The 13,440-nt window shown below is 40.9% G+C and overlaps 1 protein-coding gene across 9 annotated transcripts; it reads left to right on the top strand.

Moving 5' to 3' along the window:
- Positions 1–6,063: 6,063 nt before the first annotated feature.
- Positions 6,064–13,007, top strand: LOC148031772 (uncharacterized). Of its 9 annotated transcripts, XM_087685804.1 has the most exons (14): positions 6,064–6,280; positions 6,370–6,458; positions 6,679–6,762; positions 6,937–7,016; positions 7,146–7,212; positions 7,297–7,365; positions 7,508–7,615; positions 7,749–7,811; positions 7,915–7,989; positions 8,152–8,695; positions 8,841–9,547; positions 9,690–9,948; positions 10,203–10,313; positions 12,833–13,007. In XM_087685804.1, exons 1-12 carry the CDS (start codon positions 6,184–6,186, stop codon positions 9,870–9,872), a joined length of 2,166 nt encoding a protein of 721 aa, XP_087541930.1. In that variant the 5' UTR covers positions 6,064–6,183; the 3' UTR covers positions 9,873–9,948; positions 10,203–10,313; positions 12,833–13,007. The 9 variants fall into 9 exon arrangements, with proteins under 9 accessions (XP_087541930.1, XP_087541929.1, XP_087541931.1 ...); XM_087685803.1 differs by lacking the exon at positions 12,833–13,007 and having other exon boundaries at positions 10,203–12,530; XM_087685805.1 differs by lacking the exon at positions 12,833–13,007 and having other exon boundaries at positions 6,388–6,458; positions 10,203–12,530.
- Positions 13,008–13,440: the final 433 nt, after the last annotated feature.

Below are 13,440 nucleotides of genomic sequence, written 5' to 3' on the forward strand. Positions count from 1 at the left end.
ACATCACAAGAAAGAGAGATACTATAGGGGCACCAATGGATTTGAAGCTCGGGTAAGTTACTCATGAATATATGTGTGTATCATGTGGTTTCAAAATAATCTATTTTTAAAATACCATTTTTATATACTTTTTACATACAGAAGGGTGTAATATAAAGGGGTTATTTATAAATTGAATAGAAAAATGATATGTTTTATTCAAAAAAAATTCATAGATAAGTATATTTATAAATAGACCTTGAATGCCCATGATGTAAAGAATATACATATAGTAACTTCCCCAAGATTTGAAGGATATAAGCAAGATGGAGGCGCTTTGGCCACATTCGGCCACAGTTGACTATCAATGGTCACCTACAACTACCTCGTGCTCCTTGGGTTTTGTCCACTAAAGAAGAGTACATTGTAAAGCAAATTATCATATCTATCCGCACTCCAATGAGTATAATGCATTCTCTCAAATTCACTTTTTCTAAAGACCAACTATCAGGGCTAAAATCCCATGATTAGCATAAGATATGTCAAATTTGTACTACGAATGGATTGTAAGTGGCTTGTTTATTTTACTATTTGAAGTCTAGTCGGTGCTTGTAATGCTTCTTTATGTGTGGCACTTTGTACTATCAATTGCGATCAGAGGATGCCTCACTCCAAAAATATGTGGGGCGATTTATAGGTTATCAAATTTAGTGCAATGGATCTCACAGAAGGAGATCAAGACATCATCTATTGAATCCACAAGGCGGGGAGTAGTGGACACAGTTTGTCTCTTTGAGAAGTACCTGCCCACCAGGATGCTCACACTAAAAATCCACCTCCTGGTGCATCTTGTAGATGAAGTGGAGATTGTGGGTCATGTCCATACGTGATGGATGTTTTTCTTGGAGCGCTTCATGAAAACCGGAAAAGGCTTTGTGTGACAACAAGCTCGACCAGAAGGTAGCATGTCTAAAGGTTGGTTAGGGTCAGAGGCATTAGTGCATATTTCACAGTGGGCTACCAACAATGGATTCAGACAACAATATGCTATGGTCATTGAAGGATGATGATAGACTGGCCGAAGATGTGGTGGTTGAAAATGGGGTAGAAAAAAGTATGGATGCTGCAATGGAGAAGAAAGTGAATCGTTTTTGTATGGTATACCATGCATCCATAGCGACATGGCTCGCTAGGTACGAGCAAGCCAAGAAAGATCGAAAAGAAGCACGATCAGAATTTTGACGCAGTACGTGCCACCAACCGATTTGATATCTTGAGGGCATGGAGAAGATGCCGCGGTTTATGTCTATGCGATGGTTACATGGAGCTTTGATCGCAGCCTCTTGCAAAGGGGTGGAAGTCTTTACTAAGAGGAGTGAAAATTATCAAAGGGATATAGTCCAAAGGTGACCACATGTTTTATAAGCTTTCGTATCTAGATTTTATTTGTGATAGCTAATCTAACTGTTTCAATGTTCATACAAAATATACAGTGCAACGTAGTCGCCCGGGTGACATTTTCACATCGGAGCGCATTGACAAAATGTGCTCTACAACAGATTGTGGTGTCATGGCAAAGTTCGAGCAAGAGAGCTGACGATAAACCACAGATCCAAACATCGTTAGAGATGAGATAGAGTACTTTGAAAACTTGCAAAGTGTTATCTCAGTGGATTACCGTAGCTTCTCCATGATCATATTCGATGTGCAGTGGTTCAAAGTGATACTAGAAGGAGCTGGGGTAGCCATTCGACAAGATTCGTCTAGATTTCTAAAAATAGATTTCAAAAAAAGATAGACCGATCTACAAGACACGTTTGTCTTGTTGGCCCATTGTGAACATATGCATGAAGAACTTTTTTAAAAAAAATTATTATAACACAAATATATCACAAATATTGAATCTCTCTTGTATGTGATTTTAAACATGTAAATTTCTATCCAAACCCCCGATAACCTCGATAGTGGTATATTGTGCTTTCAGCTCCCCAAAGTGTGAGAGTGTATGATGAAAGCAATGTTTCCATTGTGGATGAGGATAGTATGCAGATAGAGGGATCGATATTGCTAGGGGGTGGAGGTCGAAGATGGCTTGGAGCATGTAGAGGAGATAGAATCGGGTAATGATGATGGAAAGATAGGAGGCCGAGATTTCTTTGAGAACGAGTTGGACTCATCCTTTTGTGGTGACCTATCTATCGACCTTCCAGTGTATGCGGAGTTATGTCAGGACATTGTTATGGGACCATAGGCTATATCATACTTACAGCATCTGTCTACTCAATTCTTTGATGGATCACTTATAAGGGTACTGTAGAATATGCATTTTAAGTAATATCATTTTTTTCAGAGTTATATTACCATGCTTTGCTTGAATCTTTATATTGATTATGCTAACATTACTTTTCTTTTGTCTATGCAGGTGACCTTTAACGATATTTAGAGAGCACGATGAGTCGAGGGATTAGTGATAAGGAGTTACAGAAGATATTCACGTGCCTGTCTACAGATCAGATGGCTCCATTCAAAGATGTGGCAAACTAGGAGCTGTCTTAGACACCATCAGGTCGTTCCGTTAGATCTACTTTAACACACTCTGTTGCTTCAGTTTACACTAGACAAGGTCGACGCTCCAGACTTCAGCGGATGGAGGAATTGGTTCTAGGGGATGCTGCAGAGATGTGGATGCGGTGAGCCTATGGTCGACTTAAGATACAGGTGCTACTCCTCGCTCTCGTGTAGGTTCGAGAGAGGGTGGCTCAAGTGTTGTGAAGGCACCGATACAATGTCTCCATCTCGTCGTTCTAGTGGAGTTGCATCACCTGTAGGATTTGTCATACCTATGGGGATGTCTACTCCAGTGAATCCAGCTTTTGCTCAGTTGTCTGCACATGTGGCACCCCTATGGGTGCTACTCCGAGAGATACCATCCCCATGAGTATACCAGATGTACAAGGATCTCCTGGTGGTTATATCCAAGAGTGCAGTCATAGGTGGGAGAAAACACATCTTAGACATACCCCAGAGGGGTTTGGATACCTTGTAGATGACAAGACAGGAGCCATGATCATGAATGATGAGGGAAGGAGGGTGATGTCTCATACGAGAGAGAGTTGTGCCAACAAGTTTTTCGACATAACATCCTGGACCATTGGAAAAACATACCCGAGGGGAGTAAGGACTAGAGGAAGCTACAGATTCTCCAGGACGTTGGAGATAGCAGTGCGAGGCAGCGAGGGTACAACTGGAGGTAGGGTGGTCCATCATCATGGGAGTGGCGGCCATAGACTTATCTAGAGGACTTTGTAAGTTTTTCTTTTGTTCTTCTCGCTTTCTTTTTTGCAATATTGCTTGTATTGACAATCGTGTTTCTAATAGTTGTATTTTATTTTCTCACTACAACAGAAACGAGGCATAGACGCGCATCTTAGACGCGCAAAGTCGAGTGCATCTATCATCGTGTCTGTATGTGCGTGTAAAAGAGCGTGTAAATAGACGCGAATTTTACGTCTATATATCCGCGCAAATAGACACGAATATCGACGTGTCACTACAACAAGTAGCAGTTATAGACGCGCGCACAGACGCACACTAAAATTTTTAAAAAAATTTAAAAAATATAGACGCGATTGCGCGTCTATATTTGCGTCTAATTTGTAGGTGAAATCACATCTATGTGCGCATGTATAAGCACGTGTATATGTGTATCTATAACTGCGTTTAACTGTGCATATATAAGCACGTCTATAAGCAATTCCTGCTCTATATACACACGCTTATAGACGCGCTTATAGACGCGCACACAGACGTGCACTTAAATTTTAAAAATTTTGAAAAAATATTGCTTGTGTGTCATTCTTTTCAAAGTAGTCCCGTCGTGCGTTTCTTTTGGGTTTTTTTGACAGGCACACGACACAAAGAGAGGAGAAAGGAAGAGGCAAAGAAGAAATTGTAAAGAGAGGAGGAAGCAAGAGGCAAAGAGAAAGGAGAGGGAGGAGAAGGAGTTTGTAGCCATGTCGTCGCCCATCACAACACCGATTCAAGGTGAGTCCTTCTTGTCTCTCTCACTCACTCACACACACTCTCTCTCTCTCCCTCTCCCTCCCTCCCTCTCTCTCTCTTTCTCTCTCTATCTTTTCTTTGAGTTGTATTTTGCTACCTTCTTAGCTTTTGGTATGTTTGTTGCGACAAGGAGAATAGCCAAAGAGCAAGGAGATGGAGGAGAAGAAGGAGTTTGTAGTTGTGCCGCTGCCCATCACAATAAATATTCAAGCTGGTGAGTCATTCTTCTCTTCTCTCTCTCTCTCTCTCTCTCTCTCTCTCTCTCTCTCTCTCTCTCTCTCTCTCTCTCTCTCTCTGGTTACTCTGATTTGTATTTTGGTTCCTTCTTAGCTTTGGGTATATTAGTTGTTGCTTGCTTTTCCTAGTTTTATTTTATGCTTCACTGCTAATTCGCGTCTACAAGCGCGTCTGATATACAGAGTAGACGCTCTCGTAGACGCGCAAGCGTTGAAGATCCATAACACCTCCTAGGTTTTTTTGAGTTTTGTGGACCTGGCGCGTGTAAGAGCGCGTCTGATCCACAGAGTAGACGCGCCTGTAGATGCGCTCGTATTAAACAACCACATCTCCTTTGAGGTTTTTTTTTCATACACTGTTTTCCGCGTCTACAATCGCATCTATGTGCGCATGTATATGCACGTGTATATACGCGTGTATATGTGCATGTATATGAGCATGTATTTGCGCGTATATATGTGCGTGTATATGCGCATCTATAAGTGCGTCTATAGGAGCATCTATCTTTGGGTGTATATGCGCGTCTATATGTGCATGTAGTTTTCACTATAAGCGCGCTTGTAGACGCAAAATTTTAGACGCGCTAGTAGACGCGGTAATAAACGCGCCCGACATTTTTAAACACAATTCAAATATTGCACCTACAAGCGCATCTATGGAGCATTTTTGTTGTAGTGTCTTTGCACCACTCCATTACAAATCGTGATCACACCGGCTTAGAGACTTGATATGCAGAGAGACACGGTCTCACTGCATTGATCGATAGACTGTATGCATACAACGGCCCAATAAGTCACTCATCTTTCTTGTCCGTAGTTACTATTTTTATTAAAATGTATTTTATATGGTGGATTGATGTGTAGTTTTTTTTTTTTTTTTGCAAACTTTGTTCGATGCTCCTTTGTGTCGAGACGAGCTTTCAGATGGCGAGGATCTATAGCTTGCGCTTGGATTCGTTTGAAGCGCACATTCTCTTCCTTTTTGGTACTATGATTTATACATGCATCTTCTATATACTATGTTATTATCATCCTTTTTGTATCTTTTCATGATTCTATGAGTTTTCGTCAACGATCTTGTATTTATTCTATGTATGATTAGTCTTGTGGGTTCAAGTATATTTTGCACTCATTTTGATGACCATTGCACACTTAACATGTAATCCATTTGTAGAATATAAATACAACATATAGTGCTAGCTACCCTATCACAATTATTTTTTTCTCTATAACCATCGCTATTAGCATTGCAATTTTACTGCATCCATCGCTATTAGCGTCACAAACCATCCGCTATTAGGTTCGGTATTTATGTCGGTTTTGCGATGCACATACTAATGCAAATACGATTGCTAATAGCAACGGTTTCATGAAGACGTTAATATCGACGTGTTTAGTGACGACGGGGTAATTTTTTTAATGAACATTTTCGTCGTTTTGAGCGTCAATATATTGCTATGGACCTTCCACAACGACGACAAACTCAATGGAGATGACCACTACTACCGTGCTTATGAATGGTGAGGTGAAGAGAGTTATGGCATGCATGTGCGACTTGTGTGAGTACGTTTCCCACCACAACATATTGGATAAATAGAAGAGCATGCATGCATGAGAAGTTTCTCATACCTCCTGCCATTGATCGTTTTAATATGATCGTTGATGAGAAGAGTACTTCAGTTTGAAGTCATGGCGACGAACGTGAGATTTGTCTTGAAGACCTAGTTGGTCTCACCGTATTATATAAGCCTTCTTAGTACGTCATGAATGAATGACGTGAGTTCTTCAAAAGGTCGTGATGGTTCGGTATTTCAGAGCAGTGCCCAGGTCGATATTCGAAAATGTGGGTGACGATCACCAGTGCACGTGCCACCCACGATCATACTGCTAGATTAACGATCAATCCATGAGTTGGACCGCTTATTATTTCTGCACAGTTTCTGTGCCGATCGATCCTTTGCTGCACCCATTATTTGCGCCACACGCCCGCGCCGTAATTCGACGTAAGAGTTCGTTAATATGGCCAGTAGTAGTAGTAGTCATCGATCTTCAGTTAGGCTTTCATATGCCCATCTTTTCTCGTTTCAAGTAGCCTACAGCAATCATGCAGACAGCAGAGGCTACGCCAATCAGGGTGGATTTGGCTTGATCGGACTGGCCACCAGCCTGGCAGGCAGAAAGGCGAGTAAGCCCGTTATTTCATGTACTTAAAAAATACATTGGCCATGCCCCCAACTGCACTTAGCTAGAAGCTCGCAATGTTATCATAATTCACAATGTGGGAATTTCTCCAGAACTTCTTGTGACATATGATGTTTTATGGGCTTCGCTTAGTTCGTAGAAGACACTAATTCTAAAAGCATATACATGACTGCATCCTATTATTATCATGATTGGACAGAAGGGCGAATGGAAACGAGCGATCCTAGAGTTTGACTTTGTGATGGAAACGATGTTTCTTCAAGATAAGGACCGGATTGTTACTGTGAGATCATGCGCCTCAATAAAACCTGCATGTGCAATGTGTTGCCCTTATACTAGCTCGATCATCGGTTCAGATACATCATGAATCAATATGCCAACTGACATTCTCGACTGATTTCATGTACCGGCGCCGCGGCGCTTGCTGCAAATGTAATCATACGCTGATTCCTTCCAGTCAGCAACCTTCCCAACCTACAGAAGGACTGTGAGTGGAGGTGAGAATGAGGACGACACGCTACTTTCTGTTAGATTCGAGTAAGTAAAAAAGCGGGCGGCAGCAGCTGGATTTACAACGTCGGCGTACTAGGCTGAATACACTAGGATCATCCAAGCTCAGAGAGACTTATCAGATATTCTTTTCATGCATGTTCAATGAATGACAAGGGCGGAGCAGTGGGAGATTTTGGCACAAAACGCGGAGGAGAAGAACACCATCTTGCATCTTCTAGAGGTATAATGCCTTTCAAGCAGCTGTTGCAGCATCATTATATATATGCCTAGCCTACAATTAAGCACCCGTCTCTTCTTTCATCAGTGTATCGGGAACAACTTGTCCGCGGACAAGACCGCCGAACTAGGCAAGCAAAAAGGGCTCATTGGTGTTGTAAGTATTATTTGATTGTTTTGGAAGAAAGAATTTGTTGCTCTCATGCGGAAAAGAAACGACCATTGACGCAGACGAAACAAATAATTAGTAGCCTGTCTACCAACTTACAATATACAATTCGGAGGATGTGCATGAGCAGGATAAACGCATCATGAAGCACGGAGTCCTCCTTCGTAAAGCTAAGACAGCCTACAAGAAGGACGAACGGTATATCGTTGTGGTTCCAGGGAAGCTTCTGCTGTTCATGGTAAATATCATAAGTTCAATCCTCACACACAGACATATGTATACATGATGACAAGTTTGGTCCTGTCGTATTATCACGAGTATCCAAATGCTCATTATTGCACTTTGGATCTGAATGCATGGATGGGTTCTAGACTCCAAATATAGTCGGGAAGCACGTTCGATACGTGACCACTCTAGTCAATGCCCGTGTCCAGGTATTTCCTGAGTCAGTTAGTAACAGACGTTTGTGAATATTTCAAGCAGTGAATAGTAGAAGGTTTGGCTTCATTGGAACGATTATGAATCTATGATAAACAGCTAAGCAGGAGCCAGCTGGTGCTCGAAATTATGGTTCCAAATACCAAGGATCTGGCCTTCAGCGCTGCCTCCATGGTAATCAGGAATAAGCATATCCCTTATTAACGTACGCCTCTAGTTAATTTAGCTGGCCACACGCCACAATCGACTCTGTATAATGCAGTAACATGGCCGCGAGAATATAACTCTTGGAGGATTTTGCAATATGGCTGCATGATACGATATGACCTGAATCAGGAAGGATTGTCATCGTGGGTCAAAACGATTGAAGCATCGGCCAATGGAGAGACGAAGTCGTATCACAGCTCTGGCGACAGCTCGGATTCCGGCGGCAGCAGAAGCAGCAACGATGCGGCTAATTACTCGTCGCCGAGAGGTCGACGGCGAGGCCATCGTCATCATCGTCGTCGACAGGTATCGGGCGAAGGAGTCAGTAATTACATTGAGCCAGACCCTAATTACATGATACAGCAGCAGCAGCAGAAGTTCAGGACTCGGCCTAATCCTCATAACGACAATAATTACATGAGATACGCACACGACGATGATTGGCCGCCAACGTCCATGCAACGAGCTGCAGGGCCACCGATGATGCAGCTAGCTGCAGGCCCAGTATTGCCTCCTGCAGCAGCAACATCAGGTCCATCGAAATCCCCTCCGGCCAATGTTAATGCCATGTACAACAATTATCCTAATATGCAGTTTTACGACGACCAGCAACATCGTCCTCCTTATATCGTGTCCGAACCCGACAGCTGTATCGATGATACCAACACACAAGGTCCAATTCTTTTATGTATCATGTTAGTACGTTGTGTATTCTCTCCCAGACTCTTGTGTGAAAAATGGATGAAGCAGCATTGCGAATACCTAGTAATATCCTGTACCACTTGACAACTGACCAAGAACGCACGTTTGCTCTGCAGGTGGCGTTGATAAGAACGAGACTGCTGGTGACAATATTGAAGCAGGTGCTGATCAATGGGCGACGCAAAAGACGAATTGTAAGAACGTGCAAACAAGAAGAAGATCGGTCCCTCTCCAATGCTTGGACAGTGCGCTGGAAGAGATGACGTTCTCGATTGGGAATATCGGGATCGCCGCCAGCGGCGCCGCTCCAGCTTCACGGCCTCCTGGCGCAGCAGTAGTTATGCAGATCGTGCCAACAGATAACACTGGCCAGCAGCTCAATCTCATGTCCAGTTCCAGCCAGCCTTCCACTAATTATACGCAGTCCCCAGCCAATGTTATAATTGATAGTATAAAATATAAGGGCAACACTATGAAAGCCTCTCCTCCGAATCTGATCCGGGCCGATACGTCAAAGGCCCTCGGTACAGCTATTAGGGATCTCTCGGCGCCCAGCTCGCTGCCTCATCAATCCAAGCCATCGTCGTCTTCGGGTGGTGGGAAAAAGCCTCCTAATTTGACCAGGGCTGATACCAAAGCTTATGGAGCTATTATGCAAAATCGAATACAGCTTCCGGCACTCCCTGGTCATAACGAATATGCAGTAGCTGCAGCTGGGGATGAGGATGATCGATACTATAATACTAGCATGAATCCGTCGACTAGCCCCAATATAGTATCTGACCCTGGCAATAGTACTTATGCAGCTACTACGTCGAACCAGGTAGAATTCTATTTCGTTTGCCGCCGCATAATATTCTTACGGAGTGTAATTGCGATTAGAGTAGAGTTAATAACGTATTTACATAATTCACTTAGGTGGGGAGTAAATTATTGTTGCACTGACCTTGGCAAAAATACAACAGACGTGGCAGATGACATACGTCACTGGTCGCCAAGAATCAAACGAGTTACAAGTCGCTGGTCGACGTTTTCAGCAGGCAAATTACATGCAACAGCAAGAAGCTACATATGATCAAAACGATGATGAGCTACAGGGTATGCATGAGCAACCAGCTCCTGCACGTACTCAGCAATGGGCGCGGTAGTGCAGCTGGCACCGCAGGAATCACACCTGATACCTAATAAAACGTACATTCATCCAGCCAGCATTTTGGAACGCAGGTAACTAGTAGCCTAGCTTGCTGCAAATGTCTGATATTTTCTCTTCTTCTCGAAGATGTACGCCCTCGCATGACAGTCTTCTTGATTTTTGACGTCACTTAGGAATACTCTTTTCTCTTTTCATACATGTCGTTTGCCGAGTTTACTTGGTGTATTACAACGCTAAGATTTTTGACACGAGGTGCGCAGTCCATTTTACAGAAGCTGAAACAATCGATTTCCCAGCACCAACTCCATTGTTTTCTCTATTGCAGCTAGCCCATCCGGCGAAAAAACAGTCGATTGGCGCTATGGAATTTAGAGAACTCGAGATTGTCGACGACTGCCAATTACAAGGATGTCACTAATGATCTTACAACAAGCTGGTAAGGGTCTTAATGTTGTATATTCTAGTTGCAGGCTCAAGCAAACTTTTACCTTTCGGTTGTTCAACACCATTGTGCATGCATGTTATTTTCCATAGTTTGGTAGCTCACTAGGTCTACTACTTACAATGCTGGCGAGCCATTTCGAAGGAACTTAACGTTGATTAGCATAACACACCAAGTTTTCATCGTCTTTGAAAACCTTCCAAGTTTATGTGTTACGAGGGAAAGAAGAGTGCCACATAAATTATTAATTCGAATTGCACATTAACAAACAAAGGGATGCTAATGTTTATGACTAATTTGTAGATTTGATTTCGTCACAAGGACTACGATACATGTGATTATATAGCTTCCTTGTATCAGCCCTTTGACCTTCTTGTAATATGTTTTTAACTTCCCCGCAATATTGTAATAAATTTTTTTATTTCCTCATAGTATTGCCTGTTAGAAACATGTAATGTGAGACTTTAAGCTAAAATCATGCATTCAAAAGTTGGTTTTTACGATCTCACATTGTTGACCTCTTGGATTAACAAGGGTCATCGATATATGCATCATAAAAGAAATGTAAACTATTATAATCACCAAAACAAAACCACCATATCTACATGATTTTACATATCGTTGCCAAAGCAACTGAGTAGTTCATCAAACACAACAAGCCTAGCTAACATTCAAACTAATGGTGTGTGTTGAGTATTTAATCACAAGCAATAATTTGTTTGTCATTTTAACTTTAAGCCTTGTAGTGCCTTAATATTTCTTAGAAATTAATACCGTATTCTTAAAATTTGTGATTTGAGGTAGGTTAATGACTGGCTTTTTGGCACATATAGCTCTTGCTTAGCCATTGATCATTGCTTATCTGCTCTATTCTCAATTGCACACCAACCTTCATCATCTTCTTCTTTAGTTCTTATAGAGAGTTGTTAGCTCAAGCCACCACTCCTAAGATTTCTTTTACTCCTCATCGATCTCCGACTCATATTTTTTAAGCTTAGGACATTCTCTTAAATACTTGCCCCATACATTGCAATGGGTTTTGACTCCCACAAATTTGCTTTGCTAACTTGTTTCGATAGTAATGTGTGTGGATACACTTAGGACTATTGACAAACTTTTTCCCCTCTTGCAGAGGTTTTTTCCCCCCGATCTTGTCTATATGCATGTTCACTTTTAGGGTATACTTAGTCTTGTAAATACTCTCTATTGATACTTCTTAGTATACTTTTTGTGCTCTCATAAGTTTCTCCCTCTCCAAGCTGCACACTTGCTTTCCTGCAACCCTAAATCCAAAAATTGGCATAAGAATGAACTTCAACCTCTTGGGCAGAGTTGTCAACACCCTTCACCCGATTTCCTAAAATCGAAACAAGATTTGACTGCCATTTAGAAGTTGATAAATACTACAAGAGAGCTCTATGGGTACGGTGTGATTCGGATTCATTTCAACCTCTATTTGCACTTTATTAGTAATATTGCATATGCTATTTTGTCATTTTGTGTAGAATGTTAGATATTTGTTAATTCTATACGGTAAGAGCCCTTACAATCTCCTTTATATTGTGCTATATAGCACATATTGATTTTGTGCATATTTTTTCCTATACATGAAAGTTTTGCATCAAGTATAGTTAATAGCCCATGGTTGGCAACAATCATACATTCCATATGCTGGCTGTTGAGGATAAGTTGGATGAAACCAACTATCCATTGTGGGTTTATATCATGTATCATGTATTGAAAGGGGCTTTGGAACATTGTGTATCGAATCGAAAGACATCTTGGTGGTATTCTAAAAGCTACAAGAACAACATAAGTAACAAAAGGAGGTGTTGTTGAGGATGTTATAGGTTCTAGTTTGTTCTAATTGATGCTAGAGTACCACCATCACCTACTCTTAAGTAAATTCATCGAGATGATAGAGATGCAGTGGCTCATACTTTGATTGCATTGGTTGCTAAATATACCATGATCCCACATATTCATTCATGTAAGACAACTAAGGATACATAAGATAGTCTTGGATGTTTGTATCGAGGAAGAAATAAGACATGTGTTACTTATCTACATAAGTAGTTAGAGAGTGAACGTATGGATGAAGGTGACTCCATGGATCTGTAAGATCAAAGACCTTAAAGAGCAGTTGATTGCTACATATAAGATTTTGCGAGACAATTCACTTGTGCAAACTATTCGCAATAGTATTCCTAATTCTTGTCCAAGTTTTGCATCTACTATTTGTGTGATGATGAAAAGCAATCTGAATGCTTTGTCATTTGGTGAATTCATTTTTATTTTACGACAAGAAGAAAATTCTAGGCAAAATAGGTTCATCATGTGTGTTGCAAACCAAGCTTTTGTGGCTAGTTAGAAAGATAAAGAAAACCTTGATTTTCTATTAGCAAGTAGAGATATGCAAATATTGTCTACTTAAACGAAGAAGATTGATAAGGTGCTTGGACAAAGAAGATTGATAATGATAAGAAGAAAAGAGAGTGTTGAATGTTTTGCAGGTATTGTAAGGGAAAAATATCATATCATTAAGGATTGTCTTGAATTGGCTACAAAATAGACTAAGAAGAAATAGCTACTATGGATGTTTGAAGATGCCTCTCCTTCTAAGTTAAAATTTGCAAATTTTGTGTAGAATATAAAAAGGATATTTAGTGTACAATGAAGTTATGACCCTTCTTTACATGATTCTTGCACGTCTATTATGGAATTAGATATATGGTAATTTGACAATGGTAGCACAAAGCATATTATTTATGTACATAATCTATTAGCTTCTTTTGAGCCCATTCCTAAGGGCAGTACTGTGACATGTACCAATAACCCCTCTTATCCTATAAAAGGAGTTAGGAAAATTATACTAACTATTATTAATCATAGTATTTTCATACTTATGGATGCTTTGTATGTACTTAAGATTAAAAAGGATTTGTTGTTAGTTTTTGCACTCACCAATTAGATTGGCTTGATAATGAAGTTTGTGGATGAAAGATACACAATTCATGATCTCTCTTAGGAGGATATGATTGTTGCATTTGATTCACTATGTCATGGGTTGTAAGAGCTCAATAACTATGGATAATGTGTGGAAGACATGGCACATGGTTCA

The sequence above is a fragment of the Lygodium microphyllum genome, chromosome 9 (assembly GCF_053477565.2).
Source record: "Lygodium microphyllum isolate KBCC chromosome 9, Lygodium_microphyllum_v1.1.10, whole genome shotgun sequence".
Lineage (NCBI taxonomy): Eukaryota > Viridiplantae > Streptophyta > Polypodiopsida > Schizaeales > Lygodiaceae > Lygodium > Lygodium microphyllum.

What these genes read in the sequence shown, in the direction of transcription:
- LOC148031772 (XM_087685804.1), top strand. Translation starts at nt 6,184, where the DNA reads ATGAGTTGGACCGCTTATTATTTCTGCACAGTTTCTGTGCCGATCGAT. An exon ending in AAAAAGGGCTCATTGGTGTT is followed by an intron (nt 7,366 to 7,507) that starts GTAAGTATTATT and finishes GTGCATGAGCAG; the next exon opens with GATAAACGCATCATGAAGCA. An exon ending in GGAAGCTTCTGCTGTTCATG is followed by an intron (nt 7,616 to 7,748) that starts GTAAATATCATA and finishes GATGGGTTCTAG; the next exon opens with ACTCCAAATATAGTCGGGAA.